This window comes from Anomaloglossus baeobatrachus, chromosome 1 (assembly GCF_048569485.1).
Source record: "Anomaloglossus baeobatrachus isolate aAnoBae1 chromosome 1, aAnoBae1.hap1, whole genome shotgun sequence".
In the NCBI taxonomy this organism is placed as follows: Eukaryota; Metazoa; Chordata; class Amphibia; order Anura; family Aromobatidae; genus Anomaloglossus; species Anomaloglossus baeobatrachus.
In genome coordinates, this window is record NC_134353.1 from 905,916,912 (window position 1) to 905,932,509 (window position 15,598).

General features: G+C 47.7%; 1 protein-coding gene across 1 annotated transcript in view; it reads left to right on the top strand.

Moving 5' to 3' along the window:
- LOC142256641 (lipoxygenase homology domain-containing protein 1-like) overlaps positions 1-15,598 on the top strand; it is a 65,262-nt gene that overhangs the window by 36,670 nt on the left and 12,994 nt on the right. The window contains exons 4-6 of the mRNA XM_075328481.1: positions 822-920; positions 5,715-5,863; positions 8,317-8,440. Of these exons, the coding sequence (XP_075184596.1) occupies positions 822-920; positions 5,715-5,863; positions 8,317-8,440 (372 nt within the window). The remainder of the gene's footprint in view (positions 1-821; positions 921-5,714; positions 5,864-8,316; positions 8,441-15,598) is intronic.

Sequence of the window (15,598 nt, forward strand, 5' to 3'; positions counted from 1 at the left end):
AACCTGGAGGTAGGGGTAGGAATAATTAAATCAGGACTGGTCAGGACCAGGGTCAGGAAGGAGACTCAGGCGTCTCCACCATTAGGAGTATCCCTGATGTTAGGGATAGCATAGAGTTCCCTATCTTGAAGGACAGATTAGGAGCCCTGGTTCCCTGCTATCACAAAGACATCATGACAGAACCATACTGAAAGAGAAACACAGAACTGTGCTGCTGCTTTTTAGTAAGTGTTTTATCTCACAATCAGACTGCTCAGAATTGCTGTACAATGCCAAGAATGTATGTGCTGGCTAGATAGACACAAGAGTGCAGGAGCCCCTCATGTCTGTATGTGCTGTGTATGGGAGACATCATAGCAGCCAGTCTCCGCCCACCAGCTCAGAGATAGGAGAGCAGGAGCCCTTATGTCTGTGTGTTCTGTGTATAGGAGACATCATAGCAGCCAGTCTCCACCCTCCAGCTCAGAGACAGAAGAGCAGGAATTTTTCATGTCTGTGTGTGCTGTGTATGGGAGACATCATAGCAGCCAGTCTCCACCCTCCAGCTCAGAGACAGGAGAGCAGGAATCCCTCATGTCTGTGTGTGCTGTGTTTGGGAGACATCATAGCAGCCAGTCTCCACCCACCAGCTCAGAGACAACTGAAAATTTGAGATAGTACTTGTAAAGGAGAAAGCTGGTTAAAATTGTCAGATAGTTATATAATGACCAGAAATGGTATGTTTCCTCATGTACAGTGTACACACGAGTGCTCATACTAAAAAATATCCCAGGTACGTACGATCTAAGTCCTTTTAACCTCATGTCCTGTTTTTCTTGCAGTGAATAAATACATTGCCCGCGTGTTTACCGGCTCCGCCAATGGCAGTGGTACAGATGCTGATGTGTTCCTGAATATTTTTGGAGAAAAGGGAGATACAGGTACAAGAAATTATTATTTTTACTTTAGTTGGCATAACTTTATAAATGTTATTCAAAACATAACGTAAGCCTGGCCGGCTCTGCGTGCAGTCCCCTGCATTGTGGGCCTTTTAGTATTTGCAATGAGAATGCTGCATTCACCATAGATAATGGCAGAAAGTAAAAGATGAAAAGGCGGGGAAAGAAAGCGGCTCTTTTCACTGTATGTCCAGCTTTTCATTTAAACATAGGAACGTTCTTTTCCAACATTGTATTCATTTAGTACATACATTGCATTACTTATCCTGCGCCAATCCTGACCGCCGCAGTATTCTCTGTAGCATGAGGTTTGTTGTAATCAGCCAGCCACAGAGCAAGGCTTCTATAGGAAAGCTAGCTCAGCTATACAGGACCAAGCACTCAGAAGATGTGTACTGCCCTGAGAGGGGCCCGGCCGCTTCCTCCGCTTGCTCGGGCCGAGCCACTCGAGGTCCGGGCTCGGGTTGTCGGTGGCACGAGCGCCTCCGGACCGGGTGGTGGTGGTGGTGTGGGACGAGGCGCGCAGCCGGGGAGGGCCGCGTTGCCGTCCTACGGGTCGTGACGCCACCCACGGATCGTGGTGACTGGATGCACCTCCACTGCGGCTGGAGTGAAGGCGGGCTCGTCCGGGGTCGGTGTTGCAGGTGCATCCTAGATGTTAGCCCCTCCGTGGGTAGGGGCGGTGTGTCCCGGGACCCCGGTTGGTGGGGACTGGAGCGCTGATGTTGTTGTCGGGGTGCAGGGCGCCGTGCCGCAGTGTAGTGTTGTCCCCGGATGGCACTGGTGTACTCACGATTGATTCACACTCAGAGTCACTGGTAAACCAAAGTTCGGATGTTGTCGGTTCCCGCGGCCGGCTGCTGATGTCCCCTGTGGGGATGATGGTGGCGCCTTTTCCCGTGCACCTCTGGATGTTGTGTTTCGGCTCCCCTGCCTGAGCAGTGGTAGCCCGCTCCCCGGCGTTGAGCTGCCGGAGGAGCCCTCAGTTGCCCGCAGGCGCTGGCCGGTCGGGTGTTTGGCCCTTGGCGGTGGCGCTCACCTGGTCTCGGTGGGCTTTTGCCTTCTTTCGGGACTTTGGGTGTGGATGAACCTGTGAGGTCCTGCCAGCAATCAGTCAATTTGCCTATACTCAGTGGCTTCTAAGCTAGGACGGGGGTCTGAGTACCCGGTTTCTGGTGTTCCGGTACACGGTTGACTCCCCGGTTCGGGACCGGCGGGCTCCAACCCAGGCCCAGTCCGTACGGTTCCGCCGGTTGCTGTACCGGTGTAACGGGGGCAGGGGGCGCCTCAGGGGGTGTAGTCGGGTCCCCTCGCCTTGTGGGCCGCAGGCTGAACCCCGGCCCGGCCGTTACTTGCAAAACAGGTGTGTTGTTGGGGCAGAGTGTGGATGCATGGGGCCCATTCATGACAGCGTTCTTTCTCAGCTCTCCAGCTCCTTTTTCACTGTCAGGAAAGAGACAATTGCAGGCAGCGGATAAACCAAACACTGATTTATTAAACAAAGCTTCCATCTTTTTGTTTGCAGCAGGTATACTTTAGTACGTTACAAGTTACAGGTCCTTTTCTACAAAAACGGTTTCCTTTTTCTCTACGGGCACTTTCCTTTGCCTGCAGGGGACATACGTTAACCCCCTAGTAGCTGCGCTCTAACCCGGATTTACTGTAGGGCAGATCCAGCACACACTACTGGCTCTGGATAAGTTCTCACCTCTGCACTTCTTTGTCAGGGCACTAACCTTCGCCTGCAGGGGCCACTTGTTATCCCCCTGATAGCTGCACTCCACTCTAGTACACACCACCGGCTCCGGACTAGTCCCAACTCTTCCACCGTTTCTCATGGGTTTCCTCTGCTTTGTAGCCAAGAGTACTCACTCAGGCTGACTGCCTCGTCTCACTCCCACACTCTGCCCCGTCACCTCAGACCGAGCTTGCTCGCCTCTCACATCTCACTGCACACTGGACTCTGCATTCAGAACCCTTCCTTCCCCACCTAGGCTGCCCTGCCCCTTCCTTCCCTGCCACTGTTACCAGGGGAACCACTGCTCTACACTGGCACGTAGTGGGGAAACAGTTTATGACAGGTAACATTTTACCATCAACATTTACAATTTGCCACCATACTACTGTGGCGTCTTCAGGGGGGGAAAAACCGTTCCTTCACTACCAGGGGTCCGACTACCGCTTACACCGGTACTCCTGCAAGCGGCCACCACCGTCTGCCTGCCTGACGTTTTCAAAGGGGCCCAGGCTCCTACCCGGGTCCCTGACAGCTGCTCACTACCACTCACTGTCAACTCCAAACTTGTCTGTTTGAACTTCCTGCCCCAGGACAGTAGTCTCCTCGGTGGGCGTGCCTTTCCGCCTGACTCCGCCCACCTGGTGTGCTCTACTGGCCCTGAGAAAGGCGTCAGGTCTCCCTTTCGGGTAACATGTGTGTGACCTCACAGGGGATGGGGGTGTGTGTGTATGTGGTTGATGTAATAACCTGTGACCACTGGGGTCCAGGGCGCCACATAGACACTGCCCATAATGCAAATATTCAGCTCAGTAAGGGTATACTACTGAGTAATCCTGATCAGTGCAAAATAGTGAGCGCAGCTCTGGAGTATAATGCAGGAGGTAACTCAGTATGAGTACAGGATAACTAATGTAATGTATGTACACAGTGACTGTACCAGCAGAATAGTAATATATACAAGGCACTCCTGAATTCAGTAAAATATGATGATTTTTTATTATTTCATACTCAGTATAGTCATATCAGACGTTGCGGCCCAAACATGGCCTTCATCAGTAACTGGCAGATACGTGACTGTGATCTGCAGCCTGTTAATTCTGCCATGGGCAGTTGTAGTAATGCTATTAAGAGAATTTCTGTGGTTTGTAGCCTGTCATTAGCAGTATCCACTCCACACAGCAGTGGATACTGCTAATGACAGGCTACAAACCACAGAAATTCTCTTAATAGCATTACTACAACTGCCCATGGCAGAAATAACAGGCTGCAGATCACAGTCACGTATCTGCCAGTTACTGATGAAGGCCATGTTTGGGCCGCAACGTCTGACTTGACTATACTGAGTATGAAATAATAAAAAATCATCATATTTTACTGAATTCAGGAGTGCCTTGTATATATTACTACTGTATATGGTTTGGAAACCTACCTGAGCACCCTGGTAACTAGAAATTCGGTAGAAGTGCCTTATCCTTTTGAACTGTACCAACAGAATAGTGACTGCAGCTCTGGAATATAATACAGGAGGTAACTCAGGCTCAGTACAGGATCAGTAATGTAATATATGTACACAGTGACTGTACCAGCAGAATAGTGAGTGCAGCTCTGGAGTATAATACAGAATATAACTCAGGATCAGTACAGGATAAGTAATGTATGTACACAGTGACTGCACCAGCAGAATAGTGAGTGCAGCTCTGGAGTATAATACAGAATATAACTCAGGATCAGTACAGGATAAGTAATGTAATGTATATACACAGTGACTGCACCAGCAGAATAGTGAGTACAGCTCTGGAGTATAATACAGGATGTAACTCAGGATCAGTACAGGATGAGTAATGTAATGTATGTACACAGTGACTCCACCAGCAGAATAGTGAGTGCAGCTCTGGAGTATAATACAGGATCTAACTCCGGATCAGTGCAGGATAAGTAATGCAATGTATGTACACAGTGACTGCACCAGCAAAATAGTGAGTGCAGCTCTGGAGTATAATACAGAATATAACTCAGGATCAGTACAGGATAAGTAATGTATGTACACAGTGACTGCACCAGCAGAATAGTGAGTGCAGCTCTGGAGTATAATACAGAATATAACTCAGGATCAGTACAGGATAAGTAATGTAATGTATATACACAGTGACTGCACCAGCAGAATAGTGAGTACAGCTCTGGAGTATAATACAGGATGTAACTCAGGATCAGTAGAGGATAAGTAATGTAATGTATGTACACAGTGACTGCACCAGCAGAATAGTGAGTGCAGCTCTGGAGTATAATACAGGATGTAACTCAGGATCAGTAGAGGATAAGTAATGTAATGTATGTACACAGTGACTGCACCAGCAGAATAGTGAGTGCAGCTCTTGAGCATAGTATAGGCTAAAATTTGTGACCTATGGAAGAGAAGCAATTAAGGTTTTTAAAACCTGACTCCATGTTGATTAATCTTATAGACTGATCAAAAGCTTTTAAAGCAGATCTGTGCAAACTGTAAGCAGAATTAAATAGATGTCTTAGACCTGATGAGGTTGGTGTTCTTACTGTGGAAATTTACAGGATGTCAGAATGGCTGTATAATCCTTATTGGAAAGTTTCCCTACCTAATATAAGAAAAGAGCATTTTATTATTTGGGTTCCTACTCGAATTGGGCCAATAGATTTCAGTAACAACACAGCCATTCTGACATGGACATTCATAGTAAGTACACCAGATCCATAAGGTCTAAAATATCTACATAATTTATGCAATTTGTATTTTAAAATCTGGTGACACATCTACTTTAACATTATAAAACATTTAAGCTTTCTTCAGTTTACCTTGAGCTGCAGTTCCACTCTGTGCCTGTATTTCTAGTGGCGCTGTTGCTCTTAAATACAAGTTATCAATGTCTAATACTTCACCGTGTGTTTCTTAATTTTTAGTATGTGTTACTTAGAACTTTTTTGTATTTTTTTTTTCTCAAAACAATTTTGTTAGATCTCTCCTTCATAAGAAAATGTTGTGCTGATATTGTTACTCTTATTGTCAGGAGAGAGAAGACTGGACAATGATAAAGACAACTTTGAAAAGGGGGCGGAGGACAAATTTACCATCGATGCGCCAAATTTAGGAAAGATTCGGAAAATTACAATCGGTCACAACAACAAAGGAGGGTCGGCTGGATGGTTCCTAGAAAAGGTCTGTACAGGGGACGGCCTCGGACGGTTTTGTACTTTACTTGCTTGAATGGTGGGTGTCCAAATCCAAGGTTGATCCACTCGATTACACAATCACCCCTAAGTAAGCAGGGTGCAACATGCGAGGAGCATCAATTGTGACACCATAGGCAGTGGCGTAACGAGAGTCCTAAGGGCCATGGTACATACTTTGGACCAGAGCTCTCACCAGCATGTTGATCAGATGTACGGGCTTCTGTAGCCTTCTAGAACCTAAAAATTCTACTTCCTCAAAAGACGTTTGTGTCCGGGGAAAGTAAAAATACTACACATAGATCTATAGAACTCATAACAAAACGGCAATAAGATCATTTTCTCACTAATACTTCAGTATAGTAGTCATACAGTTGGCAAATAACTAATATCACCAAGTTGTTAGTGATCAAGTCTGCTATAACAAAACTAATATAGCAATGATAAATCACATAAAGGGGATAAATACCACCAAATAGTGACCAAACATTATCACCACTTAGTTTCTAAGTAAAACCATCATCTTTTTACGGAAGAAATCCACTAAGAGAAGACCAATATACCAATACTATCATTTACAAAGGATAAATTCTTCCACAGCACGACCAGACTACATATTACCACCACATAATAACTGAAGAACACAACCATACTAATCACTGTTAAACAGCACAGTGCTAACACTAAGATCACCACTAGTGATGAGTGGGCACTACCATGCTCAGGTGCTCAGTACTCGTAACTAGTCATGAGAGGGCACTACTATGCTCGGGTGCTCAGTACTCGGAACTGTTGATGAGTGAGCACTACCATGCTCAGGTGATCGTTACTCATAACTACTGATGAGCGGGCACTACAATGCTTGGGTGCTTGGTACTTGTAACACATTTACTAGATTATCTCAGCACAAGAATATTTTTTTTCATGCATTTGTGGCGCCCCTGAGGCTTCAGTCGCCACAGTGTATTGCATCTGACTTAAGATGCAATGCTCATCTCGGGTAAGGAGAGGTTAACCACTGGTTTTCAGTTACGCAATACACTTAGGTGGTTTTCAGCCTGCCAGCAGCATACACAACACAAGTGGGCACCATAGCAACAGGTATTTCCCCAGCACTGGTGAGTCATCAAAAAGGTGGGTGCTGCCTGGGAAGTGAGCGAGCACACTTAGTTTCACTTCAGAAAGAGTATTACCTCAAAACAGTTTGGACACAGTAGAGAGAACAGCTTGAGGCAGAGAAAACCAAGGCCTCTGGGGGAATGCTGAAGGGCTCTCCCCAGAGGGGCCGACCGGGTGGCAGGCAGACAGAGAGAAGCAGACTACTGGGTGGAGCTGTGAGACAGAGGAGTTCATACAGCAGCTGGAGGGTGAGCCCCAACAGCCCCACTCGGGACCGGCGCCACACAGGGTGCAGAAGCCCTAGGGTAGAACATACTTTACGATGGACTACCAGAATCTGCAGGGAAAGGGGATTTCACGTCCCATTGCCTACCACCAAAAGTTCCGGGGCACCAGCAGTATATAGAGACAGGAGCCACGGTCACGGTCGGGTCCATAACAAGTTTCATGCTGCCTGTGTACGGGACCGTAACTAAAGCCGAGGACACTGGGGTCCCCAAGTAGCTTCATGCCATGGGGTTCCACACTAGAAGGCGCAAGGAGGAAGGTCTCACATGCTCCACAACACCGGTGGTGACCTCTGATTCATCTGGGATCAGCTGGGGCCCATCACGGCGATGACCGGTACTCTGTGGGCACAGCACACGAACTGTGAGTAAAACACCTGGAACCGCAGCCCCTGTGTGTGACTGATTTGCCGGCTCCGCCGCCCCACAATTCAGCGCCAATGGCCCTTCCCCAGTCACCACTGTCCTCCCTGGGGCTTGCTCCACCTGTGCGGAGCTGCTGTAACACCAGCCCCGGAGGAGAGTGACATCTCACAGCGGCAGCTAATCCCTGGCCACGCACTACGGGTGGCGCTGCATAGCAAACCCCCATTGGACTCTCTTCGCCTGTAGCCGACAGGGCCACGGAGTCGGATCAGGCCATTCACAGCAACCCCACAAAACCACTGGCCCGGTGACGAGTAAGCCCTGCAGATCCCATAGGGTGCTACACATCCAAATCTGGAACTGATTATTATTCCAAGATCTATTGATTAAAATGTCCTTTATTCATGGGACAGTGTAGTGAATGCGCTATTTCCAGGCTTAAAATAGATTTTAAAGAGTTAAAATGATACCTGGGTAATAGAATACTTTATTTCTCTAGATATGTTTTGGAAAGTCCCGCTTCTTCCTTTTTGCAGGGATTTATATCACAGACTTTAAGATCCGGCCTGTTGGAGTGTGCACCACTTATCATGTCCTATGCTGACCACACCTGCCCATTCCTCTCATGTATACAGTCACTGATATACTTACATTTCCCATCTTTTCCCAGGTAATCATTGAAGATATCGGTAACAAGGCGATCTATGAATTTCCATGCTCACGTTGGTTTGCTATTGATGAAGATGATGGGAAAATCCAGAGGGATCTTCTTGTTGGGGGAAGTGAGGCAACAGGTAGGGAGGTCGTTGTAGATAAGAGGTTAGCTGTGCTCTGTAGTCTGTTATACAGTACAGTGTGTAGTGGCGGACGGTTCTCGACATATTCAATTAGACCGCTTTCACATTTCGTTCTTAGCTCAATTCAGTGGTCCCGTCGGAGCTTCCATCCGAACACCCCCCAAAATGTGTTTCGGACGCATGCGCCGATGGGCCCATTGACTATAATTCATAGTTTCATAGTTTTTAAGGTTGAAGGGAGACTCTAAGTCCATCTAGTTCAACCCGTAGCCTAACATGTTGATCCAGAGGAAGGCAAAAAAACCCCAATGTGTCAAATAAGCTCCAATGGGGAAAACAATTCCTTCCTGACTCCACATCCGGCAATCAGACTAGTTCCCTGGATCAACACCCTGTCATAAAATCTAATATACATAACTGGTAATATTACATTTTTCAAGAAAGGCATCCAGGCTCTGCTTAAATGTTAGTAGTGAATCACTCATTACAACACCATGCGGCAGAGAGTTCCATAGTCTCACTGCTCGTACAGTAAAGAATCCTCGTCTGTGATTATGATTAAACCTTCTTTCCTCAAGACGTAGCGGATGCCCCCGTGTTCCAGTCGCAGGCCTAGGTGTAAAAAGATCTTTGGAAAGGTCTCTGTACTGTCCCCTCATATATTTATACATTGTGATTAGATCCCCCCTAAGCCTTTGTTTTTCCAAACTAAATAACCTCAAGTTTAATAACCTGTCTTGGTATTGCAGCCCACCCATTCCTCTAATAATCTTGGTCGCTCTTCTATCTACCTGTAAGATTATGCTATTTATACCCTTCTATACTTTTGCTATCAAGAAAAGCATCCATTCCTCTCTTAAATTCATTCAGTGAGTTGGCCATCACCACTTCCTCAGGAAGAGAGTTCCAGAGCCTCACTGCTCTTACTGTGAAGAACCCTCTTCTATGCTGATGTAGGAATATTCTTTCCTCCAATCGAAGAGAATGCCCCCTTGTTCTTGTCATAGTCCTTGGTACAAACAGATCATGGGAGAGATCTCTATATGGCCCTCTGATATATTTGTACATATTTATTAGGTCTCCCCTAAGTCTTCTCTTTTCTAGAGTAAATAGACCTAATTTTGATAACCTTTCCGTGTATTGTAATGCACCCACTCCATTTATTATTTTAGTAGCCCGCCTCTGAACCCTTTCAAGTTCAGTAAGTCTTTCTTGAGCACCAGTGCCCAAAATTGCACACAATACTCCAAGTGTGGTCTGACGAGTGATTTGTACAGAGGGAGAATGATGTTTTCATCTCGTGCCCCCAGACCTCTTCTAATGCATCCCATCACCCTATTTGCTTTGGTGGCTGCTGCCTGACACTGGGCACTCCAATTTAGATTCTTATTGACTAATATGCCTAAGTCTTTTTCCATGTCTGATTTCCCCAGCGGTTTCCCATTTAGTAAGTAATCGTAGCATCTGTTTCTCCTTCCCATGTGCATAACCTTACACTTATCTGTGTTAAACCTCATTTGCCATTTTTCAGCCCAATTCTCCAATTTACTCAAATCCATCTGTAGTTGCAAACTGTCCTCCTTCGTGTTAACTACCTTACATAGTTTTGTATCATCTGCAAATACTGATATTTTACTCTGTAAACCATCCACCAGATCATTAATAAATATATTAAATAGTAGACTATAATGGAGCAGACGGAGTCAGTGTGTGCTCTGTCTCGCCACATTTTCGGGAATATACACTTTCTGCAGGCGGACACACAGACGTAGCAGACTACGTTTTGGTTTCCGCCTGCAGAAAGCGCACAGTATACGCCCAAAATTGGGGCAAGATAGAGCACACGCTGACTCCGTCTGCTTCATTATTGTCAATGGCCCCGTCGGCGCATGCGTCCGAAGCACATTTTGCGGAAGTGTTCGGACGGAAATTCTGACAGGAACACTGAACGGAGCTAAAACCAAAATGTGAAAGCGGCCTTACCCTATATAGAGAAAGGTATTGGGACACACATCTTAATCATTAAATTCAGGTTTTGCATTCAATGCCATTGTCCTTTGTGTGCAACAGCCATCCCCAAAGCATTTGACTCCTCACCCCCCCGCCCTGTGTGCAGCAATGACATTTATTCCTCCTGAATCTTATGCCATCACCTGTGAGTGATATTATTGAGGAGTGGAAGGAACCGCAGCAACTCGGTCTCAAAGTGGAGACCCCGTAACGTTACAGAGTGGGGGGCCGAGTGCTGAGGATCAGAGGGCAGAAAAGTCACCACCGCTCTGCTGACCCCATAACTGCAGAGTCCCGATAATCTGGTAACAGCTGCATGAACACCACACCCGCTGGGAGCTTGTTCGAGCAGCTGCAGCAGCTGTACATCACCAAGCACAATGCCGAGCCGTACATCACCAAGCACAATGCCGAGCCGTACATCACCAAGCACAATGCCGAGCCGTACATCACCAAGCACAATGCTGAGCCGTACAACACCAAGCACAATGCAGAGCCAAACATCACCAAGCACAATGCCGAGCCGTATATCACCAAGCACAATGCTGAGCCGTACATCACCAAGCACAATGCTGAGCCATACATCATCAAGCACAATGCAGAGCCGTACATCACCAAGCAAAATGCTGAGCCATACATCACCAAGCACAATGCCGAGCCGTACATCACCAAGCACAATGCCGAGCCATACATCACCAAGCACAATGCTGAGCCATACATCATCAAGCACAATGCCGAGCCGTACATCACCAAGCACAATGCCGAGCCGTACATCACCAAGCACAATGCAGAGCCATACATCACCAAGCACAATGCCGAGCCGTACATCACCAAGGACAATGCCGAGCCGTACATCACCAAGCACAATGCTGAGCCATACATCATCAAGCACAATGCAGAGCCGTACATCACCAAGCAAAATGCCGAGCCGTACATCACCAAGGACAATGCCGAGCCGTACATCACCAAGCACAATGCCGAGCCGTACATCACCAAGCACAATGCCGAGCCGTACATCACCAAGCACAATGCCGAGCCGTACATCACCAAGGACAATGCCGAGCCGTACATCACCAAGCACAATGCCGAGCCGTACATCACCAAGCACAATGCCAAGCCGTACATCACCAAGCACAATGCAGAGCCATACATCACCAAGCACAATGCCGAGCCGTACATCACCAAGCACAATGCCGAGCCGTACATCACCAAGCACAATGCCAAGCCGTACATCACCAAGCACAATGCAGAGCCATACATCACCAAGCACAATGCCGAGCCATACATCACCAAGCACAATATCGAGCCGTACATCACCAAGCACAATGCTGAACTGTACATCACCCAGCACAATGCCGAGCTGAACATCACCAAGCACAATGCCGAGTCGAACATCACCAAGCACAATGCCGAGCCATACATGACCAAGCACAATGCCAAGCCGTACATGACCAAGCACAATGCCGAGCCATACATGACCAAGCACAATGCCAAGCCGTACATCACCAAGCACAATGCCGAGCCGTACATGACCAAGCACAATGCTGAGCCGTACATCGCCAAGCACAATGCTGAGCCGTACATCACCAAGCACAATGCTGAGCTGTACATCACCAAGCACAATGCTGAGCTGTACATCACCAAGCACAATGCTGAGCCATACATCACCAAGCACAATACAGAGCCGTGCATCACCAAGCACAATGCCAAGCCATACATCACCAAGGACAATGCCGAGCCATACATCACCAAGCACAATGCCGAGCCGTACATCACCAAGCACAATGCCGAGCCACACATCACCAAGGACAATGCCGAGCCGTACATCACCAAGGACAATGCCGAGCCATACATCACCAAGCACAATGCCGAGCCGTACATCACCAAGCACAATGCCAAGCCGTACATCACCAAGCACAATGCAGAGCCATACATCACCAAGCACAATGCCGAGCCGTACATCACCAAGCACAATGCCGAGCCGTACATCACCAAGCACAATGCCGAGCCGTACATCACCAAGCACAATGCTGAGCCATACATCACCAAGCACAATGCCAAGCCGTACATCACCAAGCACAATGCAGAGCCATACATCACCAAGCACAATATCGAGCCGTACATCACCAAGCACAATGCTGAACTGTACATCACCCAGCACAATGCCGAGCTGAACATCACCAAGCACAATGCCAAGCCGTACATGACCAAGCACAATGCCGAGCCGTACATGACCAAGCACAATGCTGAGCCGTACATCACCAAGCACAATGCTGAGCTGTACATCACCAAGCACAATGCTGAGCTGTACATCACCAAGCACAATGCTGAGCCATACATCACCAAGCACAATACAGAGCCGTGCATCACCAAGCACAATGCCAAGCCATACATCACCAAGGACAATGCCGAGCCATACATCACCAAGCACAATGCCGAGCCACACATCACCAAGGACAATGTCGAGCCGTACATCACCAAGGACAATGCCGAGCCGTACATCACCAAGCACAATGCCGAGCCATACATCACCAAGCACAATGCTGAGCTGTACATCACCAAGCACAATGCTGAGCCATACATCACCAAGCACAATACAGAGCCGTGCATCACCAAGCACAATGCTGAGCCGTACATCACCAAGCACAATGTCGAGCCATACATCACCAAGCACAATGCTGAGCTGTACATCACCAAGCACAATGCTGAGCCATACATCACCAAGCACAATACAGAGCCGTGCATCACCAAGCACAATGCCAAGCCATACATCACCAAGGACAATGCCGAGCCATACATCACCAAGCACAATGCCGAGCCACACATCACCAAGGACAATGTCGAGCCGTACATCACCAAGGACAATGCCGAGCCGTACATCACCAAGCACAATGCCGAGCCATACATCACCAAGCACAATGCTGAGCTGTACATCACCAAGCACAATGCCGAGCCATACATCACCAAGCACAATGCTGAGCCGTACATCACCAAGCACAATGCTGAGCTGTACATCACCAAGCACAATGCTGAGCCATACATCACCAAGCACAATACAGAGCCGTGCATCACCAAGCACAATGCCAAGCCATACATCACCAAGGACAATGCCGAGCCATACATCACCAACCACAATGCCGAGCCACACATCACCAAGGACAATGCCGAGCCGTACATCATCAAGAACAATGCCGAGCCGTACGTCACCAAGCACAATGCCGACCCGTACATCACCAAGCACAATGCTGATCTGTACATCACCAAGCACAATGCCGAGCCATACATCACCAAGCACAATGCAGAGCCGTACATCACCAAGCACAATGCCGAGCCATACATCACCAAGCACAATGCCAAGCTGTACATCACCAAGCACAATGCCGAGCTGTACATCACCAAGAACAATGCTGAGCATTACATCACCAAGCACAATGCCGAGCCGTACATCACCAAGCACAATGCCGAGCCGTACACCACCAAGCACAATGTGGAGCCGTATATCACCAAGCACAATGCCGAGCCATACATCACCAAGCACAATGCTGAGCCGTACATCACCAAGCACAATGCTGAGCCATACACCACCAAGCACAATGCTGAGCCGTACATCACCAAGCACAATGCTGAGCCGTACATCACCAAGCACAATGCCGAGCCGTACATCACCAAGCACAATGCCGAGCCGTACATCACCAAGCACAATGCCGAGCCATACGTCACCAAGCACAATGCCGAGCCATACATCACCAAGCACAATGTCGAGCCGTACATCACCAAGCACAATGCCGAGCCGTACATCACCAAGCACAATGCCGAGCCGTACATCACCAAGCACAATGCCGAGTCATACATCACCAAGCACAATGCCGAGCCGTACATCACCAAGTACAATGCCGAGCCGTACATCACCAAGCACAATGCCGAGCCATACGTCACCAAGCACAATGCCGAGCCATACATCACCAAGCACAATGTCGAGCCGTACATCACCAAGCACAATGCCGAGCCGTACATCACCAAGCACAATGCCGAGCCGTACATCACCAAGCACAATGCCGAGTCATACATCACCAAGCCGCTACCACTGGACTCTGGAGGAGACGTGTTCTGTGCAGTGATGGATCACACTGCTCTATCTGTGTCTAATGCAGGAGTCTGGGTTTGGTGAAGGAGAACATTACTCCCTGACTGCATTGTGCCCACTGTACAGTATGGTGGAAGAGGGATAATACTCTGGGCCATTATCAGGGCTCGGTCTCAGCTCCTTAGTTCCAGTTAAAGGAAATCTCAATTCTTCATAAGAAGACGTTGAGGACAATTGTAGCTTCCAGCTTTGTGGGAACAGTTTGGGAAAGACCCTTTTCTGTTCCCCATGATTGTGATCAGTGCACAAGCTCCATACAGACATGGAGGGGGTCGTTTGGTGAGAAGAACATGAGCGGCTGCATAGATCCTGTACCTCAGCCTCATCCAGCACTTTTGTGATGAACTAGAACCAAGATTGTCACCTTGGTCTTCCCTCCAACATCAATGTCTGACCTCACAAATGAGAGGTTATAAATGTTCCTATAGGTGTAATGTGTGTGTGGGGGGTGCAGATTATTTTCTCCATACTGTCCTCTGAGCGGATGTCCGTCCTGTTATTTTTTTTCCCCCTTTTCTTTGTTTTTGAGCAGGTCCGCCGAAATGATATAATTTCTTTTGGTATCTTTTCGTGCTTTCCATTGAGCGAAAACAAGCCTGTTTAGCAAAAATAAGCATTCCTCTGTACAGCAAAGAGTAGTGCAGGATATTTTACTTGCTACTTGGACTGTTTGCTCAGGCAGGACGTTAGCCATTCTGTTAAATTCCAAGCATTGGACTGTGGAAACATGGCAGAGATCTGCCAATGAAGGAGAAAAATCTCCCTGTGTGAACAGATGGCAACTGAGCTGCTATATATTGGCCATCGATGGCCGGGACATGCATAGAACGGAAGACTAACTAAAAACACATATAAAAAGATGAGCAAAGTAAAATAGATGAGCTTCTTCCAGAACCATCACTTTTTTATTTATCCATTAGCCACGTTCCAACTTGTTTTTGAGGGACACATTGTAGTTTTGGATTGCACCGTTCACTTTACCCTGTAATGTACTGAAAAAT